General features: G+C 38.9%; 1 protein-coding gene across 3 annotated transcripts in view; it reads right to left on the reverse strand.

Annotated features, from left to right (window-relative positions):
* Nucleotides 1-1,760: 1,760 nt before the first annotated feature.
* STK38L (serine/threonine kinase 38 like) overlaps nt 1,761-19,749 on the reverse strand; it is a 54,649-nt gene continuing 36,660 nt past the window's right edge. For 2 of the 3 annotated variants that reach the window (XM_062008612.1, XM_062008597.1), the window contains exons 8-14: nt 19,611-19,713; nt 18,759-18,820; nt 17,419-17,536; nt 16,901-17,024; nt 14,134-14,229; nt 12,392-12,483; nt 1,761-10,878 (exon numbers count right to left, since the gene is read on the reverse strand). In XM_062008612.1, coding sequence (XP_061864596.1) covers nt 10,751-10,878; nt 12,392-12,483; nt 14,134-14,229; nt 16,901-17,024; nt 17,419-17,536; nt 18,759-18,820; nt 19,611-19,713 — 723 coding nt within the window. In that variant the 3' untranslated portion in view covers nt 1,761-10,750. The remainder of the gene's footprint in view (nt 10,879-12,391; nt 12,484-14,133; nt 14,230-16,900; nt 17,025-17,418; nt 17,537-18,758; nt 18,821-19,610; nt 19,714-19,749) is intronic. The other variant, XM_062008603.1, reaches the window with a different exon arrangement.

A 19,749-nucleotide genomic window follows, 5' to 3' on the forward strand; every position in this document is an offset into this window, starting at 1 on the left:
CTTACTATAACTTGATATACCTTGCCAAAAGCCTCATACCTATAAAACTACTGTTTGTATTGTTTTCTCTGTATAGTAAAAAAGTCTCATAAAATCTTTGCTTCTCTGCTTCCATCATCCCATCTAAGACAGCATTTCAGTATTGTTTTTATTTCAATTACGTACAAACATCTATATCTGCCAAAACACTCTCTACAAGGACCTGAAAGGAAGTTGTGACAAGGCAGGTGTTGAGATCTCCTCTGCCAAGTAACAGGTGTTAAGTAGAGAGGAAGAGGCCTCAAGTCGCAACACAGGAGGTTTAGATTGGATCTTAGTAAAAAAGTCTTCACTGGAAGGGATGTCAAGCACTGGAACAGGCTGCCTGAGGAAGTGGTGGAGTCACTATCCCTGGAGGTACTTAAAAGATGTGTAGATATGGCACATAGGGACATGGTTTAGTGGTGGACTTGGCAGTGTTAGGTTTGTAGTTCGACTTGAGGATATTAAAGGTCTTTCCCAACATAGATAATTCTGCAATTCTGTGATTCTAAGAACTTGAGAAAGTGAATCCTCAGAAAATGACATGAGTCAAATCCATTTGAACACCTATGAATTTAACCTAATGTGGAGGAATATTGGTAACTTGCCTAGTCAATGACAGAGCTGGGAAAAACCCCAGAAAGCAAGCATGTGTTTTATTCATAACTTCCCAAGATTTAGACAGAATTTACTTGCCTGAACTCCAAGCTGCAGTCTTGACAATGATTGCTCAGATGAGCTCCAGAACTCTTATTTATACTATCTTTTATACTTTGAAGCTCCCAACACATTTCTGTCTGTCAGTGGGCAGCTCAACATCTTGGCCATAGCTAAGGCCAAGGGTTAGACTATGCATGTGGAAAGGCCGAGCAAGTGAACAGCTCTTAACAGTATATGCTCACCTGGCCAGGGAATTGTGGGGTTCCATCTGGTAGTGTTGCTGGACAAATGCAATCATGCTACTATGACAGTCTCAATGCATACTTTTACATAAGGTACTTTGGTTTTTTTTCCCTTGCAAATCCCAATTTTCATCTCAGAATTTTAAGTGATATGTAATCTCATAGTTACTATTGGAATGACAGATATATTCCACCATGCTGGGTTCACTTAGTCTTATAGAATTTCTATTGGACAAAATCAATTAAGAACTGCTTCTGCCCTAAATGAAATAAAAAGCGGTAGGAAGAGCTAAAAAACAGGAGATGGTGTTGCCATCTTCAAGAATGTCATCACCAGTAAAGCACATCTGTTTTATTCATACAAGTGATATTGAAACAAATTTCCCAGGATTTGTTTAAAGAAAGCTTAAATGTCATGTTTGGCCCTGCTAAAATACTCTCTGCCCCAGTTTTGAAGGTAGGAGCTCCCTCCTCCAACTTTGCATCATCAGTGGATGCACAAATGTTAAGATTTCAGAAGTGAGTCAGCCACATGGACTGAAGGTGTTTCAGAGGCTCAGTAACCACAGAAAGTTGAATATGGCCATCGTTACAAAGCTCAATGAGTTAAAGATTGAAATAGTTCCAGAAAACAGTTTTTAACACACTTAATAGCTTAACAGCTATTAAATACAATCACTCTCCATATGGGAACATTTAATGAGGACACTCAAAATGCAATTTTTTTTCTAAAAAAAGGACTCACTAGAAACAGAGCTAATGTACCATATTCACACTTTATTAAATATTTTTTAGTGCAATGGCAGAAGTACTTGTAATTCAATGCAGTAATTCTTGGCACTTCATGGTACATCTAGGTCAGAAAATCAGATCAGTCTCTTAGCAAGGATTCTGCCTGTCAGGTTTTCTTCTGTGTATTTTTTTATCCATGGTCAATGTCACATCTCTTGCATGTAGAGAGTCCTTATAAACATAATGCGCTGCCAATTCATTAACACAGGTTTTAAACATCATTTATTGTTCTTTCTTATGCAAAAGCAATGCTTGGTCTTTTAATCAACCATTTCATACATTTCATATATGACCAGTTATGGTGTTTATTTCATGTAGTTAGCCTAGAGTCTTGGCAGTTTATGTAAGGCACTGATTTTGAGTAGGCCACACTTGATATTTTGCCCTGTTTTTAGGTGAGCACTTTCTCTTAAGTAGCTTTTAGCTATAAAACAGAGAACAGAATGCTTTATGTAAGCAACAGATAGCTTCATTTTTTTCCAACAACTTATACAACAACTTGCTTAAGGGGTAAAAATAACACTCAAACCTCAGAACAGTTAAATAATAGCCTGAGACTGAGCAGTTGAAGAAAGGTATCTCTATTATTATACCTTTTTCTGTAAATGATTAATGCCAGCCAGAGCATATAATGTCTTAGCCATTGCACAGGACATAAAGAACATCTGGTCAGCATTTCTGTGAGATACCACCTTGACATAGATGTGATTGTATATGTGCTGAGGCTAAGCTGGTTCCATGCACACCATGCTTAAGAGACCTATTTCAAAAGCTGAAAGTGACTAGACAAAAAACACTCTCCCTCTCTGAGAGGACACCAAGACTCACTCTGTGTATTGCTTCGTATAAAAACATACTTAGGTGACTGCTTCGGGTGGGTGAGCTAGCTAACTTTTTCTACTGAAAATCAATACCAGTAAATTCCAGTTACTCAGCACACCTGTAAATACAAATACAGATTTTTGAGAGACTTCTCTTCCAGAACATGTTTGTGGTTTTCTCTCAGACCATGGTATTACATGGCTCAAAGTAATGTGAAGAACAACAGCTGTGAGCTGAATCAAGTGAGCCTTTTAGAGTACATGTAAACAAGCTAGCTAGTCAGAAGAATGAATTTTTTTTTTTTTTAAAATATCTGTTATTAGTCTGTGGTTTGTGCATGAAAGTTATTGGACTACTTTTAAGGGGACCACAAGCAGTTTGTGGACTTTGCTATAAACTCTGTGTCTATGCATTAGTAAAATCACTTTAAAGCAAAAGTTCTTCCTCAAATCAGACAGTCTTTTGCTTGAAAAGTGATACAAATAGTGTAGTCATACTACATTCAGCCAGCAATAAAAAAATAAGCTCTTTAAAGTTATTTTCACTCAGTGATAGGTACAGAAGCCCTTCAACAAAGAAAAAAAAAAAACAAACAGCATAAAAGAATTCAGGATTTGCCAGCAACAGGCTGCACTGTGCTGTCACCATACAGTGAGTGAAGTATGGATTATGTTATACAGTACATCAGGTTGTGGATTGTGGTAGTGACATTGTCTGGCTGTAAAGATCTGTGAATCATGGATTAATTCATGATGAAACAAGTTTAGCTTGAGGAGAGCTCCCAAATCTTGCTTGCTCTTCTCCCTCTACAATCTTAGCATTGGAGCCAGTAGAATGACAAGTTTACTACATGGTTTTCTAACCAAATCAAAACAAGTAAAAAAGATGGGCATTTTCCAAAGTGCCTGTTTTAATTTGGAGGCATGGCTGGTTAGTTTTGTACCCACAAAGTAATTAACTTCCTTGGAAATCTCGGAACTTTGAATTCGATAGTGCCATTTCTGTGGGCTCTTCTGTTTTTAAATAGCCTTTTTATCCTGGCAGAAACTGCTATTTTCTGAATGTGTAACAAGAGTTTAATGTTGAATGTCTCTGAAATACTGTTGTATTGCAAGGATGAAGCAAGCTGCTTAAGAGGCCTGTTGAAAAGCAATGCAAATGTGCCCATGGTGTACAAGTGGCAGCCCCCAAGCCAAGTCTTGCCTTTCCAGGATCAGTTGGATCCCAATCAGTGCTGCTGCTGTGGCTATAAGAGAAAAGCAGCAGCAAGGGTAGCATAGCTCCAAAGACAAAATACCTTTCTTTTCTTGGCTTTGCATACAACCAATCTGTGAACCTCTGAGCTGCTACAGCTGTTGCATTCATCTTGCCTACAAAAGTCCTGACAATGCATTACATTACTGTCTGGAAGCCAGATTCCTGGTCTTTTCAAGTGTTAACAGACTTATGTTAAACAGCTGGTATAGGAGCAATGCCAAGATACAGAAGGGCAAACCACTGCCCCTATGTCAAAGCAGAATGAACTGAAAAGAGAAACCTGACAACTTTTGCAGAGTCTAACGTTGCTCAGCAGGACTGTGCCGGCTGAACGTGTTACCTTCATTGTTCACCACCTGTCAACTTCACAAAGTCATGTTGATCTGTTTGCTTCATACAAGCAGCAAAATCCATACTAGGGCCCAGTTAGGTAGCATGCTATTTCAGAAGAAGGCATTTAAATAAATTGTGCCATTTGCAAAGTTTTCTTGAGACATTAATTACACTTATTAAAAACAAAGTAATATTTTCTTCTTCAACAGCAGAAGTACCGCACAAGTTTCTCACCATTGTATTTGAAGCTAAAAGGCATCCTCTTCAAGTAGTGCTTTTCAACCAAATGAGTCATATAGATAGTATAATCTTTCATATCTTATTTGTAAAGAATATGAAAACATGGCATCAGCAACAGCCTGCTTGTGAGATCATACTTGTTCCCTGGTTTCTTTGGGCTTTAGATAGGGATCTTTTGCTGACTTCAGTGGGAGCTGGATGAGACCTCAAAGACAGCCTCCCTGAGGTTGCGTTTAGTTTACCAGTGATTCACTCCATCATGATCAAGAAGCCACTGAAGTTCCTAGCTGCTCATTTGTTATTTTGAGTCTCAAAGTTTAGTGGACTGGGGGAAATGTCTTGGCACCTGGTTCCTGTTGGAGCTCTGATACCTCCATGTTCCTGAGACATGGTGTGTATGTAATGCTAGCTGTAGCTGCCATCTCTTCTTCAAAATATGGAACAAGGGCTGTGGTTATGCTTTTACACAACAGCTTCAAGGTCACAGCACATACTCTGCTGTCAAGCTGCCTCACTCAACATTGTTTTAATTTTGTGGACAGGAAATGTAGAGGTAAGGGCAAAGATTTTGTCTCTGGAAGGAGGAGGATGGGCAGAGGCACCTGGATGGGAAGAAACTGCTACCAACTGAAGGCAGACTGCCCAGGGACAGCATGTATAGAAAGCACGTATTCCTAGAGAAGTGGCAGCAGATGGTGACTCGCTAGAAACAGATTAAAGCAGCCGATACAGAAACAAGATGTGGCATCGAGGGTCAGTTCAAATCAGAAACAAACTGTTCCTAGCACAACTCTGATTTAATTGGGAAATGAGAAAAACTGGGTTAATTTTCCTCCTCAGCATGAGAAGGTTCAAGCTGACTTGCCCCATTTCCCCAGAGTAACCTCTATGCCATCAGGTAACCTGAAGAGAGGTGGTTGGAGGAGGAGGTGGTGAGACAAACTCTCTGCTTGTGTGAAGATTCCTTTCCCCTCAGACTTACTGTAGCAGTATTCTTGTGTGATGAAATGTACAAACCTACTATCAAGAGAAAGTAAGTTCATTGTATTATAAATACATTGCTACTTGCCCTTCAGCTGTGCCAGCATTACCGTTCCTGGCATCTCTCAGACAGCGGCTTCTCTTAGGCTGAAAAGCAGACTCTACTACTGCTGAACCCAGCAGGGCTGGAAGGTTACAGGCTGCTGGCACCCACATCTAAAACCTGCTTTCATCTTTGAAGTTCAGCTATGGAACAGGCATTTTAGAACCTCAGTGGCATTTAAAATATACATGCATGAGGAATAAAAGTACCTTAAAGAGGGACGTTAAGTACTTCCTGCACTGCAAATATATCCCTGTCTAGCCCAGATCTGGAAACCACTATTGTAATCTCTCCTACCACAACAGATTGGTTTTGAACATTTCCTTCTCTTTCCATGGGAATATTGTCAGAAAAGAACTTTCACTGTTCAAAGCATAATTGTTTTGCTTTGGTACAAGAATAAGAAATGAAAAATGGACAACAGATATTTGCAGCATGTTTGGTTGATTTAAAAAAAAAATACAACCCCACCAAACCATCACCACATTTCTGCAGGTGCTGAAGACGTAGCCACTCTGTTTCCCACTGAAGTGATGTATTTTGGAGGAATACTTAATTTGGCCATGCGAAGAGACAAAGAAACAAGCCTGCATTTCCTTATGAGATGGAGCTCAGATATATGTCTTTACTGGAGGAAAAAAGTGTAATCCGGTTAAATAGAATTCATAAAATTCTATTAAAATTGTGTCATTTACTGAGAGCAGTCATTCTCAAGTGGAGGGAGGGCTACTATTCACTGGAGGGCTCCAGAGAAGGCCAGTTGTCACTAGCTTCTAGCTCCTCTTTGCTTTCAGCTGCTCAACTCCATCATAGTTTTTTTTGTGCGTGTGACTATTTCACAACTGCATCTGCTGCCACTGTGCTAAACTCAGCAAGGAACAGGGTACAGTAGGACAAAGCTGTTTCTATAGTCAATTATAGGGCACAACTGCCCATGGAAGCCTTTCTTCAATAAATTATGGCCTACAGGGAAGAAGGTACATCTCCTGTGAAGGGCATTAACCACTTTAGAAGTAGCTTTGCGTGACTCCAGTTGACACAAGTTGAGCAGTTTACATGACCTCTGCTTTCAGACTGAGAGCAGCAACCCTGGGCTTTTCACTGTCCATGGAATTCAAGATGAATACACAAAGTAGTGCACAATTCCTTAGATGTCTCCCAGTCAGAAGATCATCAAATTCAGTACAAAGGTACAAAGGAAGAATGGCAGCTTTACAAAAAGAATGCTACTTTTATTTTCAAATGCTGTAAAAAGCTTCATATAAATTTTTATAATGCTTCTATGTAACTTTCCCAACCACAGCTAATGAAACAGTCTAGGAAAAATATAGCAGTTGCCATTTCGACTCCAAGAATGAGCTGCTGTAATATATCAACATGAAAAGGACAAGGTACAGTATGTTACAATGCTCGTAACTGCTCGCATTATTGAAAAAGTGAGAGCACTTCCTAAGCATTAGAGTATAACTGGGCAACACGGCAGTATTCCCTGCTTGCAGAGGATGAAAGTCACCTTGTTAGCGGGAGCTGACACAACACCCTTCACACCGCACTTACGCCCATTTCTCCTTGTAGCGTGGAGAGCTAAGCCCCTTTGCACTTAGGTGAGTTCACCCACGTCAGATGCTATTATTCCATACTGTATCCAATGGCTCAGGTGTTTTAACAATTGACCTATAAAAATAACACTTACATAACTCTCCAGCAAGGCAAATTTAGCAGTGCAAATGCAGTATCAACAATATTTGATTTCTGAATGCTGGCAATTTTTTTTTTAACTCCTTTTGCACATGAAACAACCTCTGCTGATGTCCTGTACCTAAGGCCACTCAGCTCATGCTGATTGGAGATGGAGCAAAGGGCAAAAGCTCAGTTGCGTTTCCCAATCCAAGCTTCCTCCCCAGTTTCAGAGTATTCAGATCCAGGCTCACCACTTCCATCGATGCACTCGAGTTTCCCCTGCTGGAACAGGTTAAATTTCCCAGCAAAACCTCCAATAACAATTTGCATACACAGTTCCACATTTTAACAAACATTAACAAAACATACTTCCAGAAAATAAATTTTCACATGGCTGCAATCATCAAGCCATTTCAGGATCTTTGGTACTCCAAGAATAAGAAAAATAAATGGCACAGTGACAAACATCGCCAAAGGAAGAAAAAAACCAAAAACCCAAACACAGCCATCCAAAGGAATAAGACAAAAATAACAAAAAAATATGTTGTACTTCCATTGTTTGAAAGCCAGTGGAGATTAACCCTCTGTTCTCTTTAATCCATTACAGTATCACAGTTTCACCTTTTTTTTTAAAAAAACAAAACAAATCTATCATCCTAAAAGCAGTAGTTAATATTTTGTTTGACTGATTAAAATAATGCTGTTTTGTTTAAAAAAAAAAAACAACTACCACAATACAGGACTTTATGCTAAATAGGCTGCAGGCTGTCTCCTTATGGATATAACTGCTATGTGAGCACTGATATGATTAATCATCCGCAATTTTAAATGAGTATTATCTTTAGTGTTACAAATAGAAGGGTTGAGCTTTTTTCCCCAAGTTTGTAAACCAGTGAGTATGTACAAACAGAGCTGTTTAATAGATAGCCTTAAATTAAGTGTGTATTTATCTTCCCTCCCCTAAATCCCACAGGAAAAAGAAAAATCACCAATATTACTGAGCATTTGCAGTCTCCATGAAACTTATCTTGTCTTAGGAATTTGAAGCAAAGACTTCTTTTTATGTTACACAGATAGGGTTACTGTGGTCTTTTGAAATGCATTGTTTGCAGGAATTCCACTTCTGGTGTACACAGTGCCCCATGAATGAGTTTAGAAATTAAAACTTTTACAAATTCTCTGTTGTATCGCAGTGCCCTTTGAAGCCAAGTTTGCATCTCTGATATTTTCTGCCCATTGATCCTCTGTCTTGGTAGAATGGATTGAAGACCTTAGAAAAGACTTCCTTTGGTGAGAAGTCTCAGAAGCTGCTAGAGCACTATCGAATGAAATCAAAGTGTAAAGGCGGATTCATGCAAATTGTTTTTGGACAGCCTTTGCATGAATATAGGTTGAGCTTCACAATGTTGACAAGACTAAGAACAACACTGGAGAATTTCTGGAGGCTCTTGCCCCTACAGCAGTAAAGGGTCATTAATTAGCATAAGGTCTGGGAAGAAAATCTAGAAGATTAATGAGCCGTTCCCACCTAACTCCAGCACTTAGGTAAAAGTTCAGCTTAGTCATGTTCTGATAGAACACTATATAAATTGGATGGGCCCCGAGGCACTGGCTACTCCTCTTTCATGAACTGAAGACTACTTTTTTTTTATTTTTGTAAAAATGCAGCATAAATAGAAGATATTAGGTGCTTGAAAGTAGACAGAATTTTGGAGGGAAAGACATCACTGAAGCCCCAAGGAACCTAGTAGCTGTTGGATCAGGGAAGACTACATGCACACCAGTAAGCCACTGATACACAGAAGTCTTGCTGGTAAATGGTCTTTTATGCAGCAGATGGACAGACCAGTGTGTTTTTAAAGCATAACAAATAATGCAGAACAGCTGATACCATGGTGCCTAACAGCAATAAATATTTCTGTAAGGGCTTTGTAGTCACTTCAATTTTGCTGCAAAAGCCAGTCTAATAGAACCTTTCCTACTGTATGCACAAACATCCTGTGCTTCACTCGAATGAGTGTTGCAGTTTTTAGACCACCTTTCACTTGTGTCCAGAAGAGGAAGATGGCAGCAGTGACTCTGCTTGTTCCATTACAGGGACATTGTTCATTGTTGTAAATCTCTCTTGTAACCAGAAAATGACATCAGAGATCTCTACTGTATTGTGATAGATTTAAAGTACTGCAGATACGATGTTGGTATAGGCAGAGACATAAAGATACGTTTCCCACTGATCAGATAACTGCAAACCGTTTGAGGAGTGCAATTCTATCCTGAACTGCTGCTACGTTGAAAAGCAAAACCATACCCTGCATATGGAGGGATTCCTGCTTCAGTTCCCGTGACCTAGGAGAAGGGGACTTGTCTCTGCTGCCTGTTTGGCACCATCTTGCAGACTGGAGAGAAAAGCTTTTAGATGCTCTGCCCAATTCAGTCATGGTGGTTTGTGGTTCCTGAAAACTGGGCTGCAGACTCACATGATCCTTTGTATCTAGTATCTAGACAGCGATACCACAAGATGATGGAGACCGCAGGAGAACTCTGAGTCTAGTGAGGTGCTTCATTTCCTCTAGCTTGGCAGAGGCTGCTACAGGGTAATTCTGGACAGAAGAGACTAGAGCAGGATCCCTTCTACCTGGAACTTCTTAGGACGATAAAAAGGAAAAGCAGCATTTTGGACATTTTTCTAGAACATATTTTTAAATAGACAGAAAAGACTGTTTGAATTATGAGTAGCAAAAAGATTATCTGCTTTAAAACACAGAAAGGAATACAGTCCTGGAAATGCTGCCATCTCTTCAGAACTTGGTATCAGAAAGTTTCCCTTCTGTTAAAAATCCTTATAATTTTTATTTGGATTTTTTTTATTCTTCTGAAGTTGCCAATAGGTCCCATTTTGAGCAGTAATACCCATTAACTATTGTTTAAAGCAGAAATGCCACCAAACAGATCACAGGGACTGTCTCACCACCACACAGCAGAAAAGACAGAGAAGAAGGGATGATTGGCTGATAAAGCCCTCTCCAGTGGGGAGAGCAAGGGTAGGCAGATACAAGGACACTGCTATTTAAAGTAATTCAAGTTGCCACACTCATGGGGTTTCTGTAGACCACAAGTGGAACATCCTTGGAGCAACTTCTCAGAGAATTTTGTAAATGCAGGCAATGTTTTTTTATAATGCATATCTAAAACCCACCAGGTAAGCAGTATAATAACAATGCTGCATAAAGTGATATGTTTTACTCCTGGGTGGATTAGATGGTTTACAGTACAAACAAAGCCACAGTACAGAGAGGCATCATTAACCATTGTACGCACATAGGCAGTGCAGTTAAAGGGATACATGTTCCTTTTATTCCAGTACCTTTGTAAAATAAAGTTAACAAAAATATTCAAATATTTAAAAAAAAGAAAACAACCGCCCCCCCCCAAAATCAAAAGCCAGCTGGCACTGCCAACTAATTCCTGTAGTAGTCTTAGAAATCCTAAGCCTGTAGAATTTCCTTGTGAAACTGATGCGCACCAGAGTCAATGTATTGATAACTAATGCCAAGCAGGTCTGGTGATGCAGCTACCTGAGGTTTGGATTTGTACTTCTTTTGTGGGTTTCTGTTTTGTTTCACAACTTCCCGCCTTTCATGTAGGAAGGGATGGAGCCACGCTGCGTTAGCCCTTCAAACCTCTTGTAGGTGTAATTGAGGAAAACCCAGTCTTTGGATTTGTAGTCAGGTTCCGTTGTGTTTGGCACTAAAATTCAAAAACAAAGTAAAAACAGAACGAAACAATTAAAATCAGCGCTGCTTCTGATGGGACTTATCACTGAGTGCTAACATAAACAGCCCTGAGCTTTTATTTTTCTAGTCATCAGAAATTCTTTCAAAAAATCCTAGATCAGGTCAATTGCCTTTTGTCAGTGATTCAAGAAGAGTTATGATTCTGGCATGCATTTCTGAAGCAGAAAAAGAGGTTATTTTGGTTTGCTTGGATTTTGGCGTTTCTTTAGTAAATCTACACACTGTAACAGGCTCCCATACCTTGACAGGAACTTCTACAACACCCACAGAATATACAGTTAGCAAAAACGTAACATGTAAGATGCTCCATGAACAACAAAACCTCAGGTATACACGTGTTACCCTCACCACAATCAGAAGAAAAAGATATATCCAAGCTCTCCCCATAAGGGAGAAGTATCATACAAACATTTCTCTCCTTGGATTTCCTCTCTGCTTAAACCTTCAGTGAGGCTTGTACAGCCTCTTTTTATTTTATGAACAGCCCATGTGGCTGGCTTGCTCCATACAGATATTCGCTGTTCTGCGCTCTTTAGCTCTCTGGTCGCTGCTTTTAGAGTTCTGCAACAGTATTTTCAACAAGATGTCAAACACAATGATATCAAAATTTGTATTTAGGATATCTAAATGTATAGCAACATTTTTAGTGGGTCTAAATGCCAAAACCAATACAAATGTACTTGGCATTATCCAAATATGGACTTAATTCGCTTAACTTAAGCACCAGAGACTGATTGCCTTTGCATTAAAAAAGGATAAAGTTCTTTGCCATTACATAAAAAACATTTCAAAAAAAACCCCCAGCTTTTTGATAATTCTTATGGTTGTTAGCATATCTAAACTTATCTGTCATCAACTAATCATTATTATATATCTGCTCATCTTTAAGTCATTAACAATTAATTGAAAACAGTGGGAGATGGGAGAATTTGGCATGGCAAGAGAATCAAGCTTCATTGGTATAAAAAAGTTTCCTACTGCTTTCCAATAGAAATGAGCAATTAAAAAAAGTTACACGATTTGCAGAGCCACTCAGGTTCATAAATCACTATGTTAAATAATCACCTGTCTGAAGATTTCTGTCCATAAAATACATGAACATTGACATTTGGCATGAAACTCAAAAGTCATTAAAGATCGGAAGCAGGATTTGGTTACACAGAGTGTATGGTAGAAAACTGTACTATTTTCTGTGCTCACTATCTATGCAGACCACTTTTAGTAATAAATTGAACTGTTAAAATCTGTGGGCTTCCTCCCCCACCCCTGTGCTGACAAAGTTTGAGGAAAGCAGAAGCTATGAGAGATCATAGGTTTTTGTTTGTATTTGAAGTCAAGTCTCTGGATCAAGTCTGTATTACCTTAACCAGTATATAAAAAAATGAATATAAACAACAACAAAAGCATCTGTGGAGTATTCTGGCATGTTGTAGATACAAGTTTGGGATTTATAATGACGGTCTTACCTGGCTGTAAAATATCAGATTCGGGAAATTCATCGAAGTTGGAAGTATCATCGATACTTTTGATCTCTATAGGAATTGCAGCTGGTCTTTCCCTGCAAGCAGAAATAAATGTCAGACAGTGAATACTAGGAAAATATACACTAAGTTCCAGTTTTGTTTAACTTAGCTTTTTACAGTTACAACATCCCATTATTTTAAAGCATTAAGGCTCCACTGAGTCCATCAGAGATGTATCTGACTTGCCTGTTTGCTGACATCATGTGGAGATTTATTAGATTCCTATCTAGCATCAGCATCTTTTGGCAAACTTGGAGAAAACAATTTTCCCACTAACTGAAGCTGCATTCCACACTTACCTGCCACATAGCTATTGCTGTGATCTTGGTCGTCACCAAGAATCACTGTGGTTACCTTTATTTCATAAACTCAGCCTACCCAGTTGAACAGGATTTTACTTGCATTTGAAGCCATCAAATGTGTTACTTTTCAATTCCAGGGCACATCAGCCTGGACCTCATCCCAATACCTTTCAACTGTAGCTATTTCTGATGCTCAGTCACCATTATCTCTCATTCAAAATAGGTTGGCTCTGACATGTTACTGTTTTATTAGCTCAACAATTAGGCAGCCCTTTAAAAAGTGTTAAGGTGGTTTTCAAAATTGCTTAAGTGATCTGTCCTACGAAAGCATTCAAACTGCAACACCTCACTGTAGGAAAGTTATTAATTTATACCTGTAAACTTGTTACAGTTGGAATTATTACAGTTACAGTGAAATCCTCGTATGGGTGGAATGGGGAAACTGTTTTGTCAGGTTGCAAAATGTGGCATGACTAGATAAGCTAGCGCTCTTGGTGCTTATTAATGTCTCCCACACTAAAAAAGATAAGTTGAATGAGGTTTTTGCACCGGAGGATATGGTAAGTACAAGAGCTGGACAGTCGCTCGTCCACAGTATGGATTTTCACATAGAAAACTGAAATATTACCAAAAAAGGAGACTACTTCCTCTGTTCCAGAGGTGAACAGTAGCCACCCTATCAGCTGAAAGTATCTCAACAAGTCTGCTCTAAAGGTGTTACAACTTTGGGTACATGCAAATGTAGCTCAATCTCCAGGCACAAGCTCAGGCTGGAACTGGTACGGCTGCCTCTGCTAGGACCTCTACCCAGGCTTTGGTAGAAATACCCAGGCTTTTTAGCAGAATTTGGCTAGAGGCTATGACTGAGGTGAGTTAGTGCCTCTGCCCAGTGTTCTGTAGACATACCAGTTGACTCAGGAGTAGTATCTGCAGCATGCAGTAAAGACATGCCCTGTGTTTTACTTTTACTTGCTGCCTCTCCTCTTCATTCATTTATTTCCCCTGCATTTTTGGAACAGAGATTGCTTTTCATGTGTTCCTACTACAAAAAAAGTCAAATACAGCAATAGCTGCAGAGCATGTTAATACTGGAAGAGGAACTCTCTGTTGCTATCAGAGCATACATCAGGAATAATACAGCCACCCTACCACAGTTTCTTTCCATTCTGGGCATTCTAGGGCAATATAAGGTATCTCAAACTCTGACCAGAACTATGAATATCAGCAAGCCTTGAAAAATGTTGCTGTCACACACCTACTGTCAGTAGCTGCCTTTCAAAATACAAGATAAATTGGAAATTTATTATCACGTCCTTGATATTACAATACATTACATTCTTTCATGGCTTTTATTCTCTCTATAAAATGTGTATGTATATGTACCTGATATGTCCCCAGTCCACTCCTTCAAAAAATGGATGACTTTTTATTTCTTCTACCCCATTGCTACCAATTCTATTTTCTGAGTCGATGCAAAACCTGAAAATGGAAAAAAAAAATACAGGCAATGTTATAAGAAACACAGACAGATGCCACACCAAATGAAACTGCCATGGTATCCTATATCAGGAACTTGAGGAAGTTCTTTCAAATTATTCCATCACTTGGGGTAACAAAAAAGTAGCCTGCTGCATCTAGGAGAGAGAGGAAATAGCAGAAGCAGGATACTGTTGGAGCCCCGAAACAAAAAGCTACAATGACAGTAACTTTTATAAACTGTTGCATCCTTATCTTGAAGGTTTCTGAAAAGCTGCAGCAAGTTCTAGCCCTGTAAGCTAGTTTGGAACAAAGGCTTAAGTCCCTACCACTAAAAACTTTGCATGCTCTCAACTATTTAAAATCTACGTTTCAAAATCAAACTAGCAGGAACGGTTAAGACTCAGTGAAATAGGACTACTCTCTGATGTCCCATTTTGAAAACACAGTGAGCCAGACACATTCAAAACACACCACGTCCTTATTCTACCAGTCACCCCCACTTCCCTCGCCTTAGAGGTCCAGGTACTGGTGGTACAAAGACCCATGGTCTATATCCGATATGGCCCAGCTGCATAACCTCTTCTCAGACTCCAGACGAAATTCTCAATTTATGAGAAACATCTGTAAGAAAGTTCATTGAGTCAAGAAAGAAAAAAGTGAACCTGAAGACAGAGGTAGGACTGTTGAGAAGAGGAATGTTACCTGTTCAAATAGGCAGGTGGAAAGAAACCAACAAGGAAAAGCATAAAATCCTAAAGAAGAAAAACAGGGAGGTGGAAGCTCTCTGACAGCAACTCAGTGACATAAGGAATTTGTTGAATTCACCAAGGAGATGCTGAGCATGCCGATGATTAGCCTAGGAGCTCATTACATCCTAGCTGTGTTTTGTGTGTGCCAGCAAAGATGCAACTGCTCTGTATTTTTTCAGTGCCCTTGCAGTCTCTCTGAGGATGGCAAAAGGTATCACAGTGACACGAAGAGGGAGGTTTACAATAACAAGAAAAAAATGCTCATGTCAAACAAAAAGCTTGGTCTTGCCAAGTGTGGAGTCACCTGACAACCTCCGGGAAGTGGGCAGTACTTGGTAGTGTAGGGGTGTGGGCCTCCTGTTGTTCTAAAGGTCAGCTGGCCTTTGTTAAATGAAATCCTGTTTGCCTAGATGAGCAAAGCCTCTTCTTGTTGACTTAGTTATCTTGAACTCACCATCTCTCCGTACCATCACATTACCCAGATTTGCAAACCACTTTTCACATCAATATACTGCAATTCTAAAAAGGTCACCTTCTCCCTAGTTAGGGAGATCTTCAACACTAATGTAGCATGTTAGGCTATAAACTGCCTCCACTTACAGACTTGTAGTTGAGTGTCATTTGGAGAAAAAAACAAACCCAAACCTGCAAGTATTTCAAACTGCAGCCCAGTCTGTTGGCTGATGCCAAGTACCTTGTAACAACAGTTAGTCAGACCAGGTCTCGGGATTTGTCAGGTTTTGCTTTAACGTAAGTTTACTTTAATTTGGTTTATTTGTATCCATACAAATGAAGAATTTTTTGTCTGTATCTTCCTTTAAGTAGAAATATACATTGTCCAAGCTGTAATGACAAGGTACCCAATGCCCAGGTGTTTGCTGCCTAACTTGCTGATTTGACCCCATTTTAGTAAATTTTCTATAACTAAAGATGCTAACTCATTCCATTTATGGAGAAAAACTAATAAATTCAAGTAGTCACTCTATAAGTAAATTCACGAGCAAGACATGTTAACAACCGAACTGCCTGAAATATCTAAAAATGCCCCAAACACAGGCAAGACTGGGAAGGAGGAAGAAATCCTCAACAGGAACACTTATTCCAGCAAAGAACTCAAGATGCTGACAACAGGCAGGACAGGTTAAGTGAAACACTAGAGAAATACATCCTGAAGATGTAATAAAACTGTTAAGCACAAACTTATTAATGAGAATTAGCAATAATTATTTTCCATGGTCAGTATCACTGTAACTGGATTAAGAATGACTGTTGTATTTGTTATTTCTGTTGTATGATACTGGAGCACTGCTTAAACTAATAACACATTCTAGTTCTTGGCTCTGCCTATGAAGTACATTTCTATTTTTGCCTGTCACAAAATTGTGTAAGTTTGTAATGTTACCTTTGGGGGGAAAAATAAAAACAGCAAACAGAAAAACCACAAACCACATTTCCCCCCTCCCTAAACCTCAGAGGAAGTTTCTGCCTGACTCTGACACCAAAACCTCCCCAAAAAACTTCAATGCAAACCAAACGGATTAAAAACTGTCATTTTGGGAAAAGCGAGTAAACCCAAGACATCCAAAGACTTCTGTTCAGTGCGCTAAATGCTGCAATTTCCTCTGAGAAGAGGGAAAAATTATGTTAATCCCTTTTTCCCCCTCCACTTTTTTTTTCCTGCTATATCTGCTGTCTGTTCTGTTTCTCCTGGTGCCATGGTACAAATCAAGATCGTAATAGCTTATTCCTTCACGGTAAACAAATGGCAAGGGAAAAAGACTGAAGTCAATCCATCAAGAGCAGCAACACAGAAGAAACCACCTTTTCCTCTAATCTAAAGCTTCTTTCATGCAGAACAGAAAGTTCTAATGGAAGATGACTACGTCTGAATGAGTAGCTGGAAGTGGGCTTTTGTTACTGACCTTAGAATTAAATCCTTTGCTTTCTCTGAAATGGGCACCTCTGGAGGAAATACCAATGTTTCTTTCCAGTTCATAACTTTCCTATACGTCTCTTGTGGCGTTTCTGAGCAAAAAGGTGGATACCCTGCACAAAGAAATAGGAAAATTAACAAGAAAAGTGACCTGGACCCCTGCTTTTACCACTACAGCTCACAAATCTAACAAGCAGTACTAGCCACAGATTTTATCTTTTGTAATACAACATTAAAAGCTATTTTGCTCCTTGCAAGCAGTGAGGCTGAACCTCAAAAATATTTAATAGGGAACACTAATTCACTGATACAACTAATCGAAGCATCATTGCTTGCTGTCTTCTTGGAAAGGTAAGAGGACATCACAATTCTCCAGAAGATCAATTTGGGGCTTACTTTAGGTAGAAATGAATCAAAAGTTCTGGAACCTCCACTATGCAGGGGATCAGACTTTTATGTTACCTTTGAATCCTTTAAATGATTCTTAAGTTGGGGTCTTTAACATACCTATTAACATTTCATACATGATCACTCCCAAAGACCACCAGTCACACAGCTTGTTGTATCCAGTCTGCATAAATACTTCGGGTGCAATATAGTCTGGGGTTCCAACAGTAGAATAAGCCTGGAGAAAAAAAAATAAACGCTTTAGAAGATAAATACTATATTTTTACAATGCAAAATCCTCTTTTCTTGGGAATTCATGTATATTGGTCTTGTTATTTGGATGGAAAAGAATGCTTAATTTGAGAATTCACAGTATCTAAAAGCCCAAGAATGTTATTCTTTCGCATGTGTAAACAGGGAACCTTGAAAGTAAACGGAAACCATCCTCTTAAATCATAGAATATTCCTGCTATCTGTGAATTTCTCTTTACCAATGGAAAATTTTACATGGGGGAGAGGTGAAGACAAAAAACCAAAACCCAACAAAAATGCAAAACCAAAAAAGTCCACCAAAACCAGTTTGGCCATGGATTACAATCTAATCTCATCATGTCTCATGAGGAAAGAAAAAACAATCCAAGGGCTTTTTCATAATACTGCAGCATATTACTTTTTAAACCGTGTGCAGAACAAAAACTTCCAAAATTTCAAAACAGATTTTTGTAACTGCTTGTGGTGAAAATCATGAGCAGGGATGAAATTCTGAAATCCTGTGGCTGACAGATAGTTTCCTTTGATTCTGTTAATTCCAGATCTCCCATTATTTTTTTGACTACTCATAAAATGCTCTGGCAGGGATGTTGGAATAGATGATCTTTGGAGGTCCCATCCAACCCTGAAGATTCTGTGGCTCTGCAATTATAAACCCACTCTGCGGAACTCTGGTGCAATATCCTCCCCACTGCCTTTTCTTCGTATTCCCATCCAGCAGAAGGACAAACAAGCTTTCCCCCTAATTCTCTGGAAAAGAACTATGCAGCTACACATCTTCTTTTGACACTGAACTGCAGGAATTAAATCCAGGAGTTCACACACAGTGTTAATAGCAGGTCAGTCTAGAAGATAAACTTTGCTCAAGACACAGCTTTGCTCAGGTTTGTTTGTCCAGATGCTCATAAAGGAAACAAAGGCATACAGAAAAAGAAGGGTCTTGCTAGTCACAGCTCTGGAAATGGACAGAAAAAGCCATCATGATCTCTGAGCTATTCCACACTGGAATCACTAGACCACCTTCTTTTGAGTTACTTGCAATTTTGGGAGCTTGAACAGAGTGACATGGGTAATGGATAAGTGCCTTTCAGTTTTTAAAAACTAGTAGTATTAATGCTGAGGTTTTTATTTCATGTTCTCTGTAACTAGTTTAAAAGCAAAAAAAGTTATACATAATTCTATTAACTTACCAGCTGTCGTCTGTTCTTCTTCCATGTTTCTGCTTTTCTCTTTGAGTTCATATTCTGAAATGCTAATTTACAAAATTGTTATTAGATGATAAATGCATTTGTGAGAATTAAAAGATTGATAACATTCTGTTTTCAAAGAATAACTATTTGGTATCTTTAAGAATCCTTTAGTCTAGAAACAAATACTTCATTATAACTGAATACAGGAAAATTTTAATGAATAACTACTGTCCAGTTGGAGCTGAAACTCCTGTAACTAGGACACATGATCAGCATTTCTAAATTAGAACTTGCTAAAAGTTTTACAGATTGATCTGAGATCAGCAGCACTTACTGTTGCAGCTGACAACGTATATTCAGACACGGATTTTTTTTTTTAAGCAACAAGTGAAGAATTCAAGAAGAACTGCAGAGGAATTTTACATTTATAGAATCAAATGCTAATGTGGATCTCTCACCAAGGTGTGTTGATGAATAACCTTACTCTTATGAAAACCTTAATGAGATTGTCACTGACTTCATTAAGTTGGCATATGAAACCCATGTCCCTTGTGAAAGAGCATTTCTGTAACTTCACTAACATTGTTACGAAAAATAGATTAAAATACAGATGCATTTACATTGTGCATTTTTGTATCTGTGTATAAATGTGCAAAAATATGTAAACACTGCAGGAGTCATCATTTCTTTCCTATGAAATGCCTCCCTGTCCTGGCAAACATGCATTTCCAGTTTTCCAGTTCACTGCAATCAGCCTGATCAATCTTGCTTATCCCAGTGAAATAAATTACGATGTGGCACAGCTGCAGCTCAAACCTATTTACATATTTAACTAGGACACCTTATACTTACAGAAGTCACTTGGCGGGTTGTGTGTAAGGTTCCTGTAGAACTCAGTTCTGTGAGCTTTCTTTAAACCTGTGCATAGCCCAAAATCAGACAGTTTTACATGACCCTAAAAAAAACCCCAAAACACAATCAGAGAAGATGA

The sequence above is a fragment of the Colius striatus genome, chromosome 1, assembly GCF_028858725.1.
Source record: "Colius striatus isolate bColStr4 chromosome 1, bColStr4.1.hap1, whole genome shotgun sequence".
Lineage (NCBI taxonomy): Eukaryota > Metazoa > Chordata > Aves > Coliiformes > Coliidae > Colius > Colius striatus.